Source organism: Myripristis murdjan, chromosome 19, assembly GCF_902150065.1.
Source record: "Myripristis murdjan chromosome 19, fMyrMur1.1, whole genome shotgun sequence".
Classification (NCBI taxonomy): domain Eukaryota; kingdom Metazoa; phylum Chordata; class Actinopteri; order Holocentriformes; family Holocentridae; genus Myripristis; species Myripristis murdjan.
In genome coordinates this window covers 10,342,281-10,358,166 of record NC_043998.1, presented here as the reverse complement: position 1 = coordinate 10,358,166, position 15,886 = coordinate 10,342,281, and the positions used below count along the sequence as shown (strand labels likewise).

The following is a 15,886-nucleotide window of genomic DNA, read 5'->3' as shown; positions in this document are numbered from 1 at the left end:
TGTAGTTAAGTTGAAAACTTTATTTTTTGGTCATTGTTGTTTTAATAATTTTTTTGTGTTTTCTTTTATTATTATTTATATTTCCCTACAGGAGAGAAGAAGGGCAAAGGGGGTGGGTTTTAACTACCGGATCAAGTTAAAAAAAAAACAAACAAACAAAAAAACTGCTAAAAATCCCCTCTCCTCTTCTATTCCCTCCTTTCAAGCCGTGTGTTCTTTATTCCTTGGGGACACATGCTCTGAATTCACAAAAATCCCGCGTCAGTTTGTATTTCCCATTTGTTTTATGGTACTTAAACCCACAAGGCTAAAAACACAATGTTGGAAGATAAAGTGTCGTGTCTCCTTTTATTCAGCCTCGCTTTTGCTTCTCCAGCATGGTGCCTTAAGTCTTTACAAGGGAGGGAGATGGAGTGGAGAGCTGGATGACAGCCAGGATTGGACGATGCTGTCTTCCACCTTCATCAAAAGCATCTCAAGTCTTGTGGTCCTCTTCGTTTGGGGCTGAAATTGAAGTTGTACTGATACAGCAGACAAATAAGGTGCCATGTGACGTTTTGTCCTCCTCTCTCCCCTGTACTATCCTGTAAGTCTTTTGTTTTTGTGGGTCACATCCAGTTTGGGCCTCACATCCAGGACTCTATGGAGATGTTCAGGCTTGTTCCAAGGGGCAGGGATGGGGTGGGTGGGGACCAGAGGACTTTAGTTTCCAGGAGGATGGAAGGGCGAGGGGTGTGTTTGTACCTGCATTGCTGTGTGAAGAAAAAAAAGCCCACACTTAAAACATTGCAACACAATCAACATGCTATTATTACTGATGTGTGACTAATGTCGCCAAGTGTCTTACTCGACACTGCCTACTGTGGATAACAAGATCAGCAAAATGATGAAAATAACTGTAATTGTATGCACTTTCTGTGTCATTATATCTACAAATAGTGCCCCTTAACCCAAAAGTTTCAGATTCACTTTTAATGGTGATATGAAGGCAAGACATTTTCCTTGGTGGGGCTGTGGTTACTCTCAGACATTAAGCCCTGTACCTTGTGGATGTCCTATGTAGAAGTGTTGGTGTGCTCCTTGCTGGGGTCCGTGCTGTGGGTGCTGGGGCACTGAGCCTGGGCCCTGCTGGGGTGGAGGCGGCTGCAGCATCACTAACTGGGGCTGACCGTGGCTCCCCGAGTGGTGGGGACCCGACATGGCCCCCTGTACATGGGCCTGAGGAGCCAGGAGGAGGACAAGCCACATCAAGTCAGAAAGTAATTAAGCAGCACTGATCAAAAAAATAAATAAGTTTTCCAATTAGCGATGCACTGCAAGTTTTCTGAGGGCTGGTTCCAATTAGTTAAAATGCACATTAAGTGACAGTGCACAGCGAGCATAAACAGCAACATTTGTGTATTTCAACGGGTTTAACAGATTATTCTTCTGTCTACATGACACTAATGACCTAACTATAATTTTAACTGTTTTTAATCATACAGGCTACAGTATTCATAACACAAGATAAGCTAAAAAGAGTGAATGAATAAAATAACTCAACATGGTAAAAACACTGAAGACATGAAATGATGGCATTGCTGTGCCACACTGGCATTTCTGAAAAACAGCAAGGTCACTTCTATATATATATTATAAAAAAAGGCAGCTGGATCCACACCTGTGCTAGCTGACCCAGAGGGTATGTGTGTGGGATGCCCTGGTGGCCGTGGATGCTGTAGCCCTGGATGGGGTAGGAGCCCTGTGGAGACGTGTGGCCTGGCGGCATGTTGGGGGGAGTGGGTGCTGACAGGGGACCTGAGTGGTACAAGGACTGGGGCTGTGGGCCCGACTGGGCGTTCTGAAGAGGAGACAGCACGCCGTCAAAAAGACAACAATAGAGGGTTAAAACGGATCAGAAAAGCGGTGTTTTATTCCACTGTCTGCTCTGGTGTACTTTTGGAAATTGTGGCATTCCTGCAGGTGTGTCTTACCTGTCCGGGGCTAGGGGCAGCGTGTTGGGGTGGGGGCTGGTTCCCTGTAGGGGTGCTGGAGGGCTGCGGCTGATGCACTGCACCTGAGTGGTGGGAGAAAGACTGGGGGGCTACGGAGAGAAGAAATTATGTTTTTTTAATAAGCCACATTTTATCAAGGCCCTGGCAGGTCAATATGTGTTTATTTTACTGTTTATTTCTTGAGAGCAATTGGATCATGCAATTTCTGAGATGCCTTAATTCAACAAAATGAATAACATGTAACATGTCATGATATGCTTGCCATGTTCTTTCTTTAAGAACAAGGCAATTTTTAAACTTTATGGTTTGCATTAAAAAGGTATTAACGTAAAGCTAATTAAAACAAAGCTGTCAGCATCATATATACATTCATTACCCATATATTTGGCGTTAGTGCTACTCACCATAGATACCCTGCTGTGGGCCCTGAGGTCCGTCTCCCTGTGCAGGGAACTGAGGGCCTCCTGGAGGTCCCAGGGCCTGAGGGTGGGGAGCCCCACCTTGACCTATCATCCTGGCACCTCCCTGCAGCATGGGGTACACAGGCTGACCAGAGGGGAAGAGAACAAGAGACATATCAAGCAATTTTCAACATCTCATTACTTTCTTAAATGCAGGGGGGAGACAAAGGAGCTTAATTACCTCAAGTGCCTGTTATTAACTTCCTCTCTTGTTCACTTCAGTACTGAATAATGAGCTCTCAAAGTTAAAAAACTGCCCCTTCTCTCTGTTTACACCTTCATTAAAATCGCTCCACTGTGACCTTTCATTTTGACCTAACATGATCCGGTCCCTGTGTAAATGACAATGGGTCTCCCTTTCCTTTGCCACGACTGCAGTATAGCTAATTTGTGTGGGAAATCCAGCCAGTGAATAAAGGGCTGAAATGTGACTCAAATTTAAGCAAGCTTCCACAGTAAATGTTGGAATGTTTAAGAATTCGGGAATATAAAGGTTTAATTATCAAAGGAGGGTTTAGGCAGTAATCGGATACTATTATTAGCCCTAAGAACCCAGCATAAGGTTCACCGGGCAACATAATTGAAGTTATACATGCACGAAGCAGTTGTAGGTTTGTGAGCTACCTGTTTACATATTAAGCAGTGCCTTGATATATATATATATATATATATATTTTTTTTTTTTAAACACTCCAAGAGACAACAGATCCTTATCGCCCCTGTCCACTGATCCTACCTGTCCAGGGTAAGGTGTCATGGCCTGGATGACCTGCTGCTGACTGTACTGCTGCGGGTTGTACTGCAGGTAGGACTGAGGGTAGGGCGACGCCACCAGGGGGGCTCCAGCAGCAGATGCGGCAGCCTGCAGCATGGGAGGCGCTGACGTACCATGATCAGAGCGTGGTGCGACAACTGAGCCTGAGGGAGGAGTGGAATTAAGACACCAGGACTTCAAAGGCCTAAAAAATATCAAACTGTATACTGGACATTTCAAAACATAAGAGATATAAAGAGTTTGTCAGATTTTTTTTTAATGAACAGCATTGCATTGTTGTGCCAGTTATGGCTTATCTGTCTGATAGGCCAGCTGGTATTCAATGCCCCTCTAAGAATAGCAACATGATGTGGGAGTTCTCCTCAGTCTCGTACTGAAACGATTGATCAACTGGCAGAAAATTGATACTTTGATAATCTATTAATTGTTTTGATCATCTATCAAATAAAAAACCCAAATATCTGCCGATTACAGTTTCCCTAAGCTCACTAAGATTTGATTAATTTTTCCATTCACATCATTAAATCAATACTTTAGGTATTTTGGCTGATGCTCTGCTAACTTCCCATGGGCATGTGTCTTTACTTCTGACACTATAAACTACATGATCAATTTAAAAAATAATCAATAAATTAATCAACAATTAAAGTAATCATCAGTTGCAGACCTACCCAAGTTATCTCAGTGTAACTCAACTGGAATTAGACTCAGCTCTATGTGTGAAAATCTGGACAGAGCCCAGCTTCTGTGAGATGTTTTCATTATATCAATACTTTTATAGGATTGATCTTGAGAATTTAAAGAGTTGACTGGACATTTCATTTTAGATTCTATACACAAAATGCTAAGAAAACAAAAACAAAGAAGAAACATGCGGCATTGGACAGTGGCACAACACACTCACTTTTGGTCCTAGTGTACTTTCCCTGGTTGACTGTGGACATGGTATACTGGTACATTGGAGGGGGCTGGGAAACAGATTAACAGGGGAAAAAAAATCAACATTAAAAACAGCAGCTGCAGAGCATGTAAGCAAATTAATCAAAACTTGGATTTGAACTGCTTAATAATATGTATCTTGTGTACCTGCACAGAGTGGATCTGTGAGACATAGGAGAGGTAGGGACCATTGTAGAGAGGTCCCTGCCCCCCTGGGTGCTGAAGGACCACTGGGCTTGGAGGAGTGGGACGAGGTGGTGTGGGGGCAGTGTTGGGCTTTGACTGTAAGACAACACAGAGAGTTAGATACATCAGCATCTCAATGAAATAACTACCATGGTTTCTACACCTTTCGTATTTCAAAACCGCATTATTTTCCTTTGCTGTCTCTTCAATGGAGATTTTGGCCCAATTTCAATGTGCGCTCATACTGGCAGGGCAATATGACTGTAAACAAGGCCGAAACTCTAAATCTGCTGATTTTTCTTCACAACAAATAAAATCAATTGACAGAGTAAACAATTACAAAATATGTGCAATGGTAATTGTTGGGAATGATGCATTTTCCATAAATTTGGGCAAATTTCTCTATATGGAAAACAACCAAATAATTCAATTAACCAGGAACAATTTTCATGTTTCCAGTCTTTCCAAGCCTGTTTAAGAATGCTGTCATATGTTCTGCTTACATCAACTATCCTCTACACTGGCTTTAACTAAAGTAATGAATATTTAAGGCAACCTTTTTAAATGACCAGATTTTGACAGGAATTCGTTGGCTTACCATAGGCATTTGAGGTTTGATAGGGTTGAACTCTTTAGCGTTGGGGTTTAGCGTTGACTTCTTCACTTGGCTGAGAAAATATATCAAAGAAAACGACTGGAGTCACACCATAACATGCATAATACATCACACTCAAGGAATAAGGAGTAAGTGCACTCAATCTGTTTACAAAAACAACTCTCAAATCCTTTTTGATAACTCACTCAGCCACTCCTTCCGTTCGCTCCGTTGTCTCCGACCTGACTTCCTCACTTCCTGGGGTCCTGGCAGGCTGAGGGGCAGCTGGTGACTGCCGGTCTGAAATGGGTCCTGTGCTGGCAGCTGTGGTGTTTGGTGCAGTGCTGGTGTCCTTGGTTGGCTCCTCAGCAGGGGCTGGTGAGGGCTGGGGCTGGGAAGGACTGGCAGCTGGGGGCTGGGGTTTAGCCTCTGAGGCTGGTTGAGCGTCAGATGATGATGGTTTTGGGCTGGCTTGGGTGATCTCACTTGGAGCAGGAGGAGTTGCTGCTGCTGGGGAGCTGGGAGAACTAGAATTGCCTCCACTTGGCTGGAGCTGGGAGGTCAAGACAGGTGGAGGGACCAGAGAGAAGGGAGAGAACAGAGGCAGGGAATGGAGGTTTAACAAACAGATAAATGTAATTCCACGACCAGACTCACATTCTCCATGAGTGGTAGAGAAGTCAGTGTCTGAACTGGGCCTTTTTCTGCTTTGTATCTGTGGGCTAATAGACCACTTTAATGCAATTTTAACATTAATTGCCAAATGTTTACTTGAATGTGATATCTGGTCAACTTCTATTCATCACAGCTTACAAACCAATATGAGATTTAGGTGCAGGCAGTAGTAATTCTGAACACAACAGAGCCCACGTACACAAGGAGTAGAGCTGGAACAGATTTGCTATTCTATAATAGATCTGCCTTAATCAGAAATAGCCTACAAAGTTAAAATAACTTTGGAAAAAAAATATGTATATTTTTGACACTAGCATTTTTCCCTTAGGGAAAATTATGAGTCAGAATGTCAGACACTTGCCTAGGGTTTGTTTGTCAAATAAAACCTCGGTTTTGTTTGGTGTGACAAAACCTTGCACCACAGAACCAAAAAAATACTGCACAACTGAAAAGGTCACACAACTGACCGCACGATGAAAACAGCTGCATTCTACAACCCTGAACTCGCAGAGAAGCCTACCTTTTAGCTGTTTTCATGAAAAAGGAATTACACAGAGAAATATTTTCCGCAGGACACCGTCTTGACTGAGCATTACCAGCAAAGAACGTGTCAGCCAACCAAACATTCAAAAAACACTTGAGGGTTCATTTGAAGAGGCATGTGGTACATGTACGACTGGCTACAGCCAAATGGAGAGGACAGATATAATTTTACTGTGGAGGAGTCTAACACCAGCGGTTACTGAGGATACTGCCCTTTCTTGATTGGTAACAGATTTCTTTTTTCACGCTTCATGGAGTGGCTGCTGAACTCTTACCCTGAATTCCTTGCCAAATTTCCGCAACTCCTCAATCTGCGACCTTTGCTGAACTGAGGGAGCTAGAGGAGGGGAGAGAAATGAAGCATGGGTAAAAAAGCGACATCTTAAAATTAAAACCAGTAACAGTAGCAAAATGCTTTGACTGCAGACTACGCTTAATGTCAACAACAAAACTGCAACAGCTGTCAGTGCATACACAAAATAAGGGGGGATAAAATACTTAGGTCATCTGGGCACAGTGGCCAGTGAATTCTAGATTTCGGCAATCAACTGAATTATAAAAAAAACCAAAGTGGAATTATGTGTCTAAGTTAAGAGACTTCAGAGCAACACCAAAATTTTCCAGCGTTTGGCTGGTACCAATTTCAAGTTGCGCGCGCGCACACACACACACACACACACCTTTACTAGTCTTGCTGTCCTCTGTGCTGCTGGGGCTCTCGGCTGAGCGTTCCTTTGCAGCTGTGCTAAGGATTTCGTTCACTGTGAAAAGGAAGAGACAAATAGGGAACTAATTACTTTCTAAACGCAGGGCTTCACTGGATTCCACCTTTAATTCCTGTAACTTTGTCCTATAACGTGACCCCAATTACAAGAAGACAGAGCTCACTCTATTACAGAACAAAAAGTGTTTGGCTTTGACTTGACTGGAGGTCTGACTAAAACAGGAGCCAAGGGAAGGTGTAATACCATCTACAGGGAAGAGAGGGGCGGGGCCAGAAGTCTTCTGAGTGGGCATAGAGACAGATGATGTGTCCAAATAAGGTGTGTCCTGGGAGGAGCCTGATTTAGGAGAGCGAGTGGCTGGAAGGAGAAAAAAAAAAAAAGAGGTTAGATTTTTGTTTAATTTCTCTAATAACAGAGTATTTCAGAGTAGCACTAGGCTGGTGACAACACGTGTACCTGTTGACTGAGTGTGTGAGTTTGAAGTACGGACTGTTTTGCTCGACTGTTGAGGTCTTTGGGCTTTGGGAGACGTTCTAGCTGACACTGAAAGGTATTGAAAAATGTTCTCTTATTCCCATTCCAATTCATGCTGCTTGAGCTACATGCTAATATCCTGGTAAAACACATCTTTAACACACTTTCCACTCACCTCCATTGACAGGCCTGCCAGCATCAGACAGCGAGTGTGGGAGTGAGTGGGAGTGGGGGACAGAGTGTCCATGTGGGGCGGGGGGGCTGGCCGGGGACTGGGCAGCTGAAGCAGAGGCTGCTGAGGCCGGACCCCCAGGGGAGGCAGGGGTGAAGGGGCTTGCAGGGCTGGAGCCAGGTCCTGGGCTGGGGCTGCCCTGTGGGTGGTGGGGAGCAAAGCCTCCGCCTCGGCCAGACAGAGGGCTGCTTCGTTCTGCAGGGGAGACACCAGCCTGTGGCCCAGCAGCAGAGGGAAGGGGGGGTCTGGGAGAGGAGGAGGAGGAGGAGGAAGGGGGTGTGGAGCGGTAACCTCCACTTAGTCGGTTGTGAGGTGAAGGCCCACCAGGACCTCTGTCAGCTCGGTCCCGTTCCCGGTTCATCTCTCTCTGGCGTTGGGGTAACGGAATGTACTTGCCCTCCCTGACAGAGAAAGATGGATAATATAATCATGGAGCCATGAAACAGAAACTGTACAGCTAAATAAAAATGCTGTTTACAAATCCAAATAATTTTTAGGCAAAAAGTAAAAGGTGATATTGCCTTCACAAAACCTTGACAGTTTTTCTCTCATGGCCACCACCCTTCATGCACTCACTCACCAACATATAGTGTCATTTCTGTGCTGTCTACCTGCCAAACGAAACCTCAAAGAACAGCCTTGCTCACCTGCTGTTGGCTCCAGGGCTGTCTCGGCCCCTCTCTCGCTCCCTGTCCCGGGGGCTCTCTCGGCCCCTCTCACGATCAGCACCATCTCGCACAACAGCGCTATACTTTTCCTCTTCAGTCTTGCCCTCCTCATTTTCCAGGCTGACACGGTGGCGATACTGTGGGCTTGACTCAATCTCACTGGCCAGGCGAGCAGCACGTGCCTCCCTCTGCCGATAGCCCTCTGAACTGCCCCTCTCCAGTGGCACACTGGGCAGAGAGAGAGAGAGAGAGAGGGGTGAGATGGAGTGTGCGTGATGAGGAAGTTTAATGAAAAGAGAGAAGCACTTAATCAGGAACCAGGGAAAGAACATCTTTGTAAAAGAATACACAGAGCTTTCCAAAATTGTTGCCGGGGCAATGATGAAAACAGACAGGACAAGGTGTGAATTTTAAAAATTTTATCACATCATTCAGAAGATAAAATGTCCAAAACATGTCATCTATAGTAAATTTCACTTTGATTTGATGTATTGCAACGTAAAGAAACTTGAGGTATATTGCTTTAACCCTATAAAGCCATTTGTATCACATATGATACACGTTATCAAATAACACATTCCGTTTCAGTTTAATCAGTACTTGACCAAAATACTGTTGTATACCTTTGGACACTTCCCCTGTTCACCCTGGACCATACCACTGGCACTTCAAGTACTGTCATATATGATACAACAGAAAAATCGTATGTAAAAGGTTCAATTTCAAAAAATTGGAATTTTCGGCCAATGCTTTCATAGTTCAGGCTTTATAGGGTTAAGAAAGTTGAGCAAGCCACGACTGCTGCCTCTTCTGTTGATTTGTCTTTAATTTAAACATCAAGTTATTGACTGATGTAAGGTAGAGACTTCATAGCAGTGCTTCTCCTAGAACTGTATAGGCCAGGCCAACAAAATAATTTTCAATACCATGAATAACACCAAATAAATATGCATTTTGAAATCAATAATTACATGCACTTGGGGGCCTCTATGCAGGGTTGCAGCGCCGTTCCACAACATGAGTGGTTGGGCTGATTTATGGTTCTGCGGACACTAGACGCAACGCGCACACAGTTGCTCCACAGATGGTGTGTGCCTCTCATGCTTCTGCGTCCTGACGGTCTAGTACGCTATGCAATCCCCCGCCGATACATTATTATCATATTGTTACCTACACTAACAAGCCTTTTCAAAACCCTTATTTGTGGCATTGTAAATAAACGTAAATAAAAGTTTTTACATAACTTACTTGTTTTATTTTCTCAAACAAATAGTGCAAAACAAGGTGCAAAATAATTGAAATGCGCAAATAAATACAAACAAAAGGTGCAAAGTAGTAAGGTGAAAACTACTGGAATGTGGTGCTACAGCAGGCAGTGAGGCCCGAGGGGCGAAATGCCGGAAATTATGTAGTTCGGGAGACCAATCATAGCTCTTGAGGTCTGCGTTGGGTCTGTGCAGTTCCAATGCGTAGTTACAATTTTTGGGAGGTGCGCGACAAGTCTCTGTGGCGGTCACAGAGGGCCCACCGGGGACGCATTTATGACGCAAACCCTCCTAGGCTACGCGTACGCAAAAGCATAAATCAGCCTTTAGACATGCATGTTGCCCCAGGTGCCCAGGCCATTATATCCTCATGTAGATCATTCCAACAAAACAGTGCACTAGCTCATCTCAATAATAAATCACTCATCTCTGGTTTAAGCTGTTTTAAGCTTTTTTGGTTGGGGTGAAAACCTGCATACTGTTGGCCCTCAGTGGCAGATGTCTGGACATCAGTGCCATCTAGGGAATATGAAATGCATACAAAGTTGATTTTCACTATTTAATTCGTCTGTCTTGATCAACAAAGAAATGGCCAGAAACAAACTTACAACACCTTAAAATATGTATATCTTGATGCAACCTGGCAAAGAAGCTAAAACTTAACGTCAGCAATTCTCTTGTTAAACACCTAGAAAAACAAAAAAAAATGTGCAAACATTTAGAGAATGAATCAGGGAAAACAGGTTTTTCATGTCACTCCACATCATTACTTGTAAGATTCCCTTTAGTCAGCCTTTTTCTCTGGGCACACCTTTATTACAATGGAATAATAACTGTACAGAATCCATTTGGGAACTTACGTGTACATGGAGAGGCTGGAGTCGTATGTTGAAGTGACTCCATATTTCACTTCATTGTAACGGAACATCTCATTGGCATCCCAGCCATTGGACTGAAAAAAGAAAAGAGACCACAGTTATTAGTTTCACTGAGTGCTCTGATTAAGGTTAATGTTTTAAAAGGGTATAGTTTTAATCAAGATATATTTAATTCATGCTGAAATGGTGGATTGGAATTGTAGAAACTCCTATGCCATTTATATCCATTCATATTTTGAATATCCATTCAAAATATTTTAGTTTAAGGGGCTGCATGTGTTTATGAGCTTTTCTGAATCAGTGTGTCATTTAAAACACCATTTCATTTTTAATAAAGAGATTTGGGCTTGCTGTCTGAATCAGGCCTTAGAGATGCATGGACTCACTGTATCATTCTCTAGGTCATAACTCTCCCCGTTGCTGTCACCTCCCTCCCATCTCTGCAGTACTTTTTCTTTGTGCTCTCCATTGACACGGCTGGAGCTGATGGCTGTGTCTGTGAAGGAGTCTAGACACAACAGAGACACATTAGCAGCCAATCTTCACACCTTAACCGAAAAACTTCACACGACTCCCACGATCCCGTCCTGCTAGTCAGAAAGAATCATATGTCATCAACACAAAAGCATCGTGGAACTGTGGAAAATCTGTACTTGCTAATTTCCTATTCTCCCACCGTGAGTGTGTGTTTGTACCTCTGGTGGCATAGTTGAGGTCAACGTCTCTGCAGATCATCGTGACCAGGTCTGAGGGGCTGAAGATCATGGTGTCAGTGATCTCCTCTCTCCGGGGTGGAGCTGACGTTGAGCCCTCCTCCTCACTGCGCTTGTGGACTGCATCCACCGCCAACTCGCACTGAGGGCAAAACACCACAGGGCAGCATCAAGTTGATGACTGTATGAACTTGAAAAGGAGGCATTCCGGCTACATCAGACAACTACTCCTTTTTAACCAGCCAGTGAAGAGGCCACAGTTTTCTCTGACTGAAGAACAGTATCTCCATGACAAAATAACGAGCAGTGCCTTGTAAAATGATAGAGGGGTGTGTGTGCTTGTATTGTCAGCCTGTGTGTCTTACCCGGGAGCTGAGAGTCTTGAATATGCCCTCATATACACTGCCATTCTTCACTCTAATGTCACATGTAGAACCCTAAAAGAGAGAGGACCACTTCATTTAAAAACCTTGTTTAGTCAGGATTCGATACATATTATGATTCCACAACCAATGTGATTCTGTAAGTTCTGCAATTCAGTGTCACAGTATTGTGTGTTTTCAGATTAGTTAATAACAACAACAAAACAAAAGATGAGTCATAATTCCAAAAACAATTATGAGCATATCAGTCAAATTTACTCTGAGCTTTCCACATCTATTGTAGGCCTAAAGATAGAAACCAACCATCAAAACAACAAACATTTGGTGTTTTTTCCTGAGTAATCTTAACCTGATATGGGCAATATGAGATAGCTTTTTGAGTCATATTACCACATTTCTTGACATTTCTGTGGCAGAGTCTGCATACAGCAATGCTCATGTCCAACCTATCTTCACCATCTCAATGATTAAAGCTCAAGTTCTTCCAGAACTCACTCACACACGCACACACTGTCACTGCACACACAGCGGCTTGCCCCAACCCTGCCTCTTTCTATCTCTGTCTCTGTGTTCGCGCTGTTGACTTTATTCTTAACCAGTGTGTATGATAAACCTGCCAGCAAAAAACACAACTTACGGCTTGGATTTCTTCACCCGCAATTTGGTTTTCATGTCAGTAAGATAAGCTGCGTTTGGAGGCAGTTTGTTGTTAACTACGTGTCAAAACAGTCAAAACTAACATGGTATTGAATGGCACTTCTTTTGTCCAATAATCTGTAGCAGCAAGGCATTTAAGGTGCCATGAAGGTAACAAATGTTGATACCCAGCTCTATGAATCACATGTTTAAGGCTGTGTGTCTGGGGAAACAAAAGTGCTGCTTACATTATGATGGTGACAACGAAGGGAGGGGGTAACGGGGGTGATGTGAAACTAATGGAGCTAAGGCAAAACCAAGAATGAGTCAAATTATACCTGGGCAGCGTGGAAAACACTGAACTAAGGCTGATGGTGCTCTGGCTTTCAGCCATTTTTGTTGATGTGGTGAGAAAATGCCACAGGCTGAGCAGCGGTAGGGTATGCAAATGTGGAAACATGCCATCACACTGCTATGACATTGATATCATTATATGACATATTTTTTGCGTATACTGGTATTATAATGAACGAAATTATATGGCACAGCCCTAATTCATGGCAACATAAAAACTGGCCAAAAAATATATATATTAGAAAATAATTTTTTTAATTATATTTGAACGCCCCCCCCCAACACACACACACACAAACACAAACACACACACACACACACACACACACACACACACACACACACACACACACACACGCACACACACACACTTTACATCAATAACTTTGAAAAGTATTTGTGGATCAAGTGTAATGTAAGTACACTCAGTGCTGCACAGCACAGCCAGTTTTTTTGGCATCACAGTGTCTCAACAGGGAAACAGCAGATTAGGTGCATTGCTAAATTCACATCTTACTTTCATTTTGTATTGTGCTTGTGAATAAGCAGGGCTAGGAAATGTTGTGATCCATCAGCTCTCCAGAGTAATGAGCACTAAATTACTATGCAGTGAGAATGACATCAATAGGAGGGCACATGACTCACCACAACAGCTGTCAGGAAATGTAGCATCCTGGCATTGTTGTACACACCCTCAAACACCTACAGATGGGAAAGAGAAATGCCAGTCAGATCCACCAAGATGGGCAGTGTCACACAGACATAACAAGAAGCCACCACATGGAGACTACTGATGTTGGCCAATATGTTTTAAAAGGCAATGCTGAATTAGTCTTGATACGCTCTTAACTGACAATATTTGGCCCATTGTAGAACCGGCATGTTGTGACCTCTTATTATAGGAGTGTGTCACAACAACAATTGAGCAAATAAACAAATACATTTGCCAAATCAGTAACAGAAAAACTAACATGGTCTTTGGATTAAAAAACAATCTCTTAAGTTGGGACAGGTATGTCTAAAAAGTTGTAACAAAGCTATAGCAGCTTCAAAAACATATTATTTGCATTTTCTTTGTAGTGTGTGGAGTTGAATCAAACAACATTGATTAGTTTTTGCAGGACACTGACGCAATATGACAAATTTACTACCAAATGAAATGATAAATCCCACTCCAAGTGCCAGGGCAAACACAGATGAAGACACACATCCTGGTTTCACAAAGTGCGTACAGTACATTGTGTGCTTGTTTATTCTTTTACTTTCTATCTCATGATACTCACAGGAGATGACTGGAACGGTGGCTTCACAGAATTTCGATTCCTGATGGACAAGATGGACAGCACAGTTACAACATGTTTGTCTGCTTTTTAATAAAAACATGTAGAACTCATTTTCAGTGCCTGTTATGGCTAGAGCTTGAAATGGGGATAAGCTGTGATGTGGATATTGCACTTGGCCATACTGTGACTTTGATGATATTCCCATTAATTCCTCAGCCCTAGTTGCAGCAGGATTTGTCACATGCAAAACCTCTGATATACCTGTTGTTGTGTTTCTAGCTTTCAGGGCAACCTGCTCACAGAGGCATGACTGGCTGGTGAAACATTATTCCTGCTGTAATTAAATATTTCATCTACAGTGCATAGCTGTTTTTTCTATTATCTCACATTCCCCATATTCACACTTAACTTACACCGACCAGTCAGTCAGCATTTCTTGTTTCAGTTTTGACCTCACACAGGTCAGAAAAAGGTCAATGTGATTTGAACTTTTTTTTTCTTTTTCACAAAACTGAACATTTAAATATTACAGGGTGTAGTAAATGTATAAAGCTGCAGGAAATGTGCTGTAGGAAAAGTGTTGAACTCTTGATCACTACATTTTGAAGGCTCCACCATAACATCTTCATTGTAAAGAGGAAGTTCAAACATATATACTAAACCATGCCCTTTATAAAGATTAGCTGAAGCTGAACATATGTGTTGTCACTGCTGTTCACATACACGGATGCAAAACAAAGACTGAGAGACGGACCTGACAAGAATCCCAGACAATGCACATGATCATGTCAGAGCTGTGCTCGTCATAAATCCGGTGATTTTTGATGACTAATAATTGTTTAGCTGTTACAGAACATTCATTCATGGGCCACAAATGAATAAATTCAGCTGACTGGACAGATACATATTCGCTCCTACATGCTGCCAGTTGATTTGCTCCTTGGCGCTTCCACCAAACATGTGGGCCCGCCTTTTCAATGTCACCTATTTGTCACAGAACGTCGTCAGTTTTAATTGGTGCACTCTGATTGGCTTGCGGATGCTGTCAATCTGTCGTAAACTAATTTCATAGGAGCAGAAGAAAAAGTCCTATTTCTAAGACACGCCTACTTGTGCATATCCCTTTAACCGGTAGGCCTCAAAGTCGGAGGAAAATCCCCGGACTGTCCTGAGAGGAACCCCCGGGCTGCTCACCTCCCAGTCGGCGCTCTGTTGCTGTTGTTGATCCCACTGCCCGGGGAAGACATGCCGCCGGGGCCCGACGTCCCGTTTGACGTTTTGCGCCCGCCTGAGCCGGGCTGTTGTTGTTGTTTCAACATCCCCAAGCACTATGCTTTCACTATATCAAATGTAGCTAACCAACTTATAAACACTGACACCTCGGGATGTTAAAGTTGCTTCGGAGCCAGCTAACTTTAGCTATGAAACACAAGTACACTGTCCCGATGAGCGCCAAGCCGGTGCAGTTAACCTCAATCAGACCGGCTACTGAACTGTAGCTAATCTTGCTAAGTGAATATCCGTCTCTTTTGGCCTTGCTTGTAAACTACAAGAAGCAAGCGAAATTTAAAGACAGGACACCTCAATGTTCAGATAAAATGCAGCTAGTATTCAGTTTTCAGGGCTGTCTACTCCACTACTTTGCTTTGTTGTGTCAAAGCAAAAAGGCTGTTAACGTTAGAATGACACGAGAGCGCTTAGCATAGGCAGGCTAAGTAGCGTTAGCATCGGATCCTCCAGCTCACTTCGGGCGCTCTCCTTCGGGATTACTTTCTTCTTTCGCTCGCCTGGACTTATCTCCGGTACCGCCGTCCTTTCGGGTAAAAAATAAGGTCTTATTGTAACTGTCAGTTGCTTTTGAAATGTATTTTCTTTAGGTTTCTAATAGAAAAACCTGCGGTCGGTCACCACCTCTCGGTAGGTTCACTCGATCCGCGCGCGACTGACTGGAAACCGGCTTGGGGAGGGGGCGGGGGAGGGGGAGGGGGGGCGTTGACGTGCGCGTGCGCTGTGGACCTATTAGTGAGCGCGTGCACACAAGAGATTTTCTATCTACACTAGTAAATATTTATCTTACTTGATATCGGAGCCAAACGGGGGGAAAGTT

General features: G+C 43.4%; 1 protein-coding gene across 1 annotated transcript; it reads right to left on the bottom strand.

The window, feature by feature from the left end:
* LOC115377747 (ataxin-2-like protein) lies at window positions 1-15,736 on the bottom strand. Its single transcript, XM_030077732.1, has 23 exons — window positions 14,974-15,736; window positions 13,780-13,819; window positions 13,142-13,198; window positions 11,489-11,560; window positions 11,106-11,265; window positions 10,797-10,918; window positions 10,393-10,484; window positions 8,247-8,495; window positions 7,543-8,000; window positions 7,350-7,436; window positions 7,137-7,250; window positions 6,849-6,929; window positions 6,444-6,505; window positions 5,157-5,503; window positions 4,954-5,023; window positions 4,317-4,451; window positions 4,135-4,198; window positions 3,192-3,373; window positions 2,399-2,540; window positions 1,974-2,083; window positions 1,661-1,840; window positions 1,044-1,218; window positions 1-752 (listed from the first exon to the last, which is right to left on the bottom strand). The coding sequence occupies exons 1-23, from the start codon at window positions 15,096-15,098 to the stop codon at window positions 703-705; spliced, it is 3,174 nt and encodes a 1,057-aa protein (XP_029933592.1). The 5' UTR covers window positions 15,099-15,736; the 3' UTR covers window positions 1-702.
* Between the last annotated feature and the right edge of the window lie 150 nt (window positions 15,737-15,886).

What these genes read in the sequence shown, in the direction of transcription:
- LOC115377747 (XM_030077732.1), bottom strand. Translation starts at nt 15,098, where the DNA reads ATGTTGAAACAACAACAACAGCCCGGCTCAGGCGGGCGCAAAACGTCA. An exon ending in ATTTCCTGACAGCTGTTGTG is followed by an intron (nt 11,561 to 13,141) that starts GTGAGTCATGTG and finishes TCTCTCTTTTAG; the next exon opens with GGTTCTACATGTGACATTAG. An exon ending in CCCACAGCAGGGTATCTATG is followed by an intron (nt 2,084 to 2,398) that starts GTGAGTAGCACT and finishes TTCTCTCCGTAG; the next exon opens with CCCCCCAGTCTTTCTCCCAC.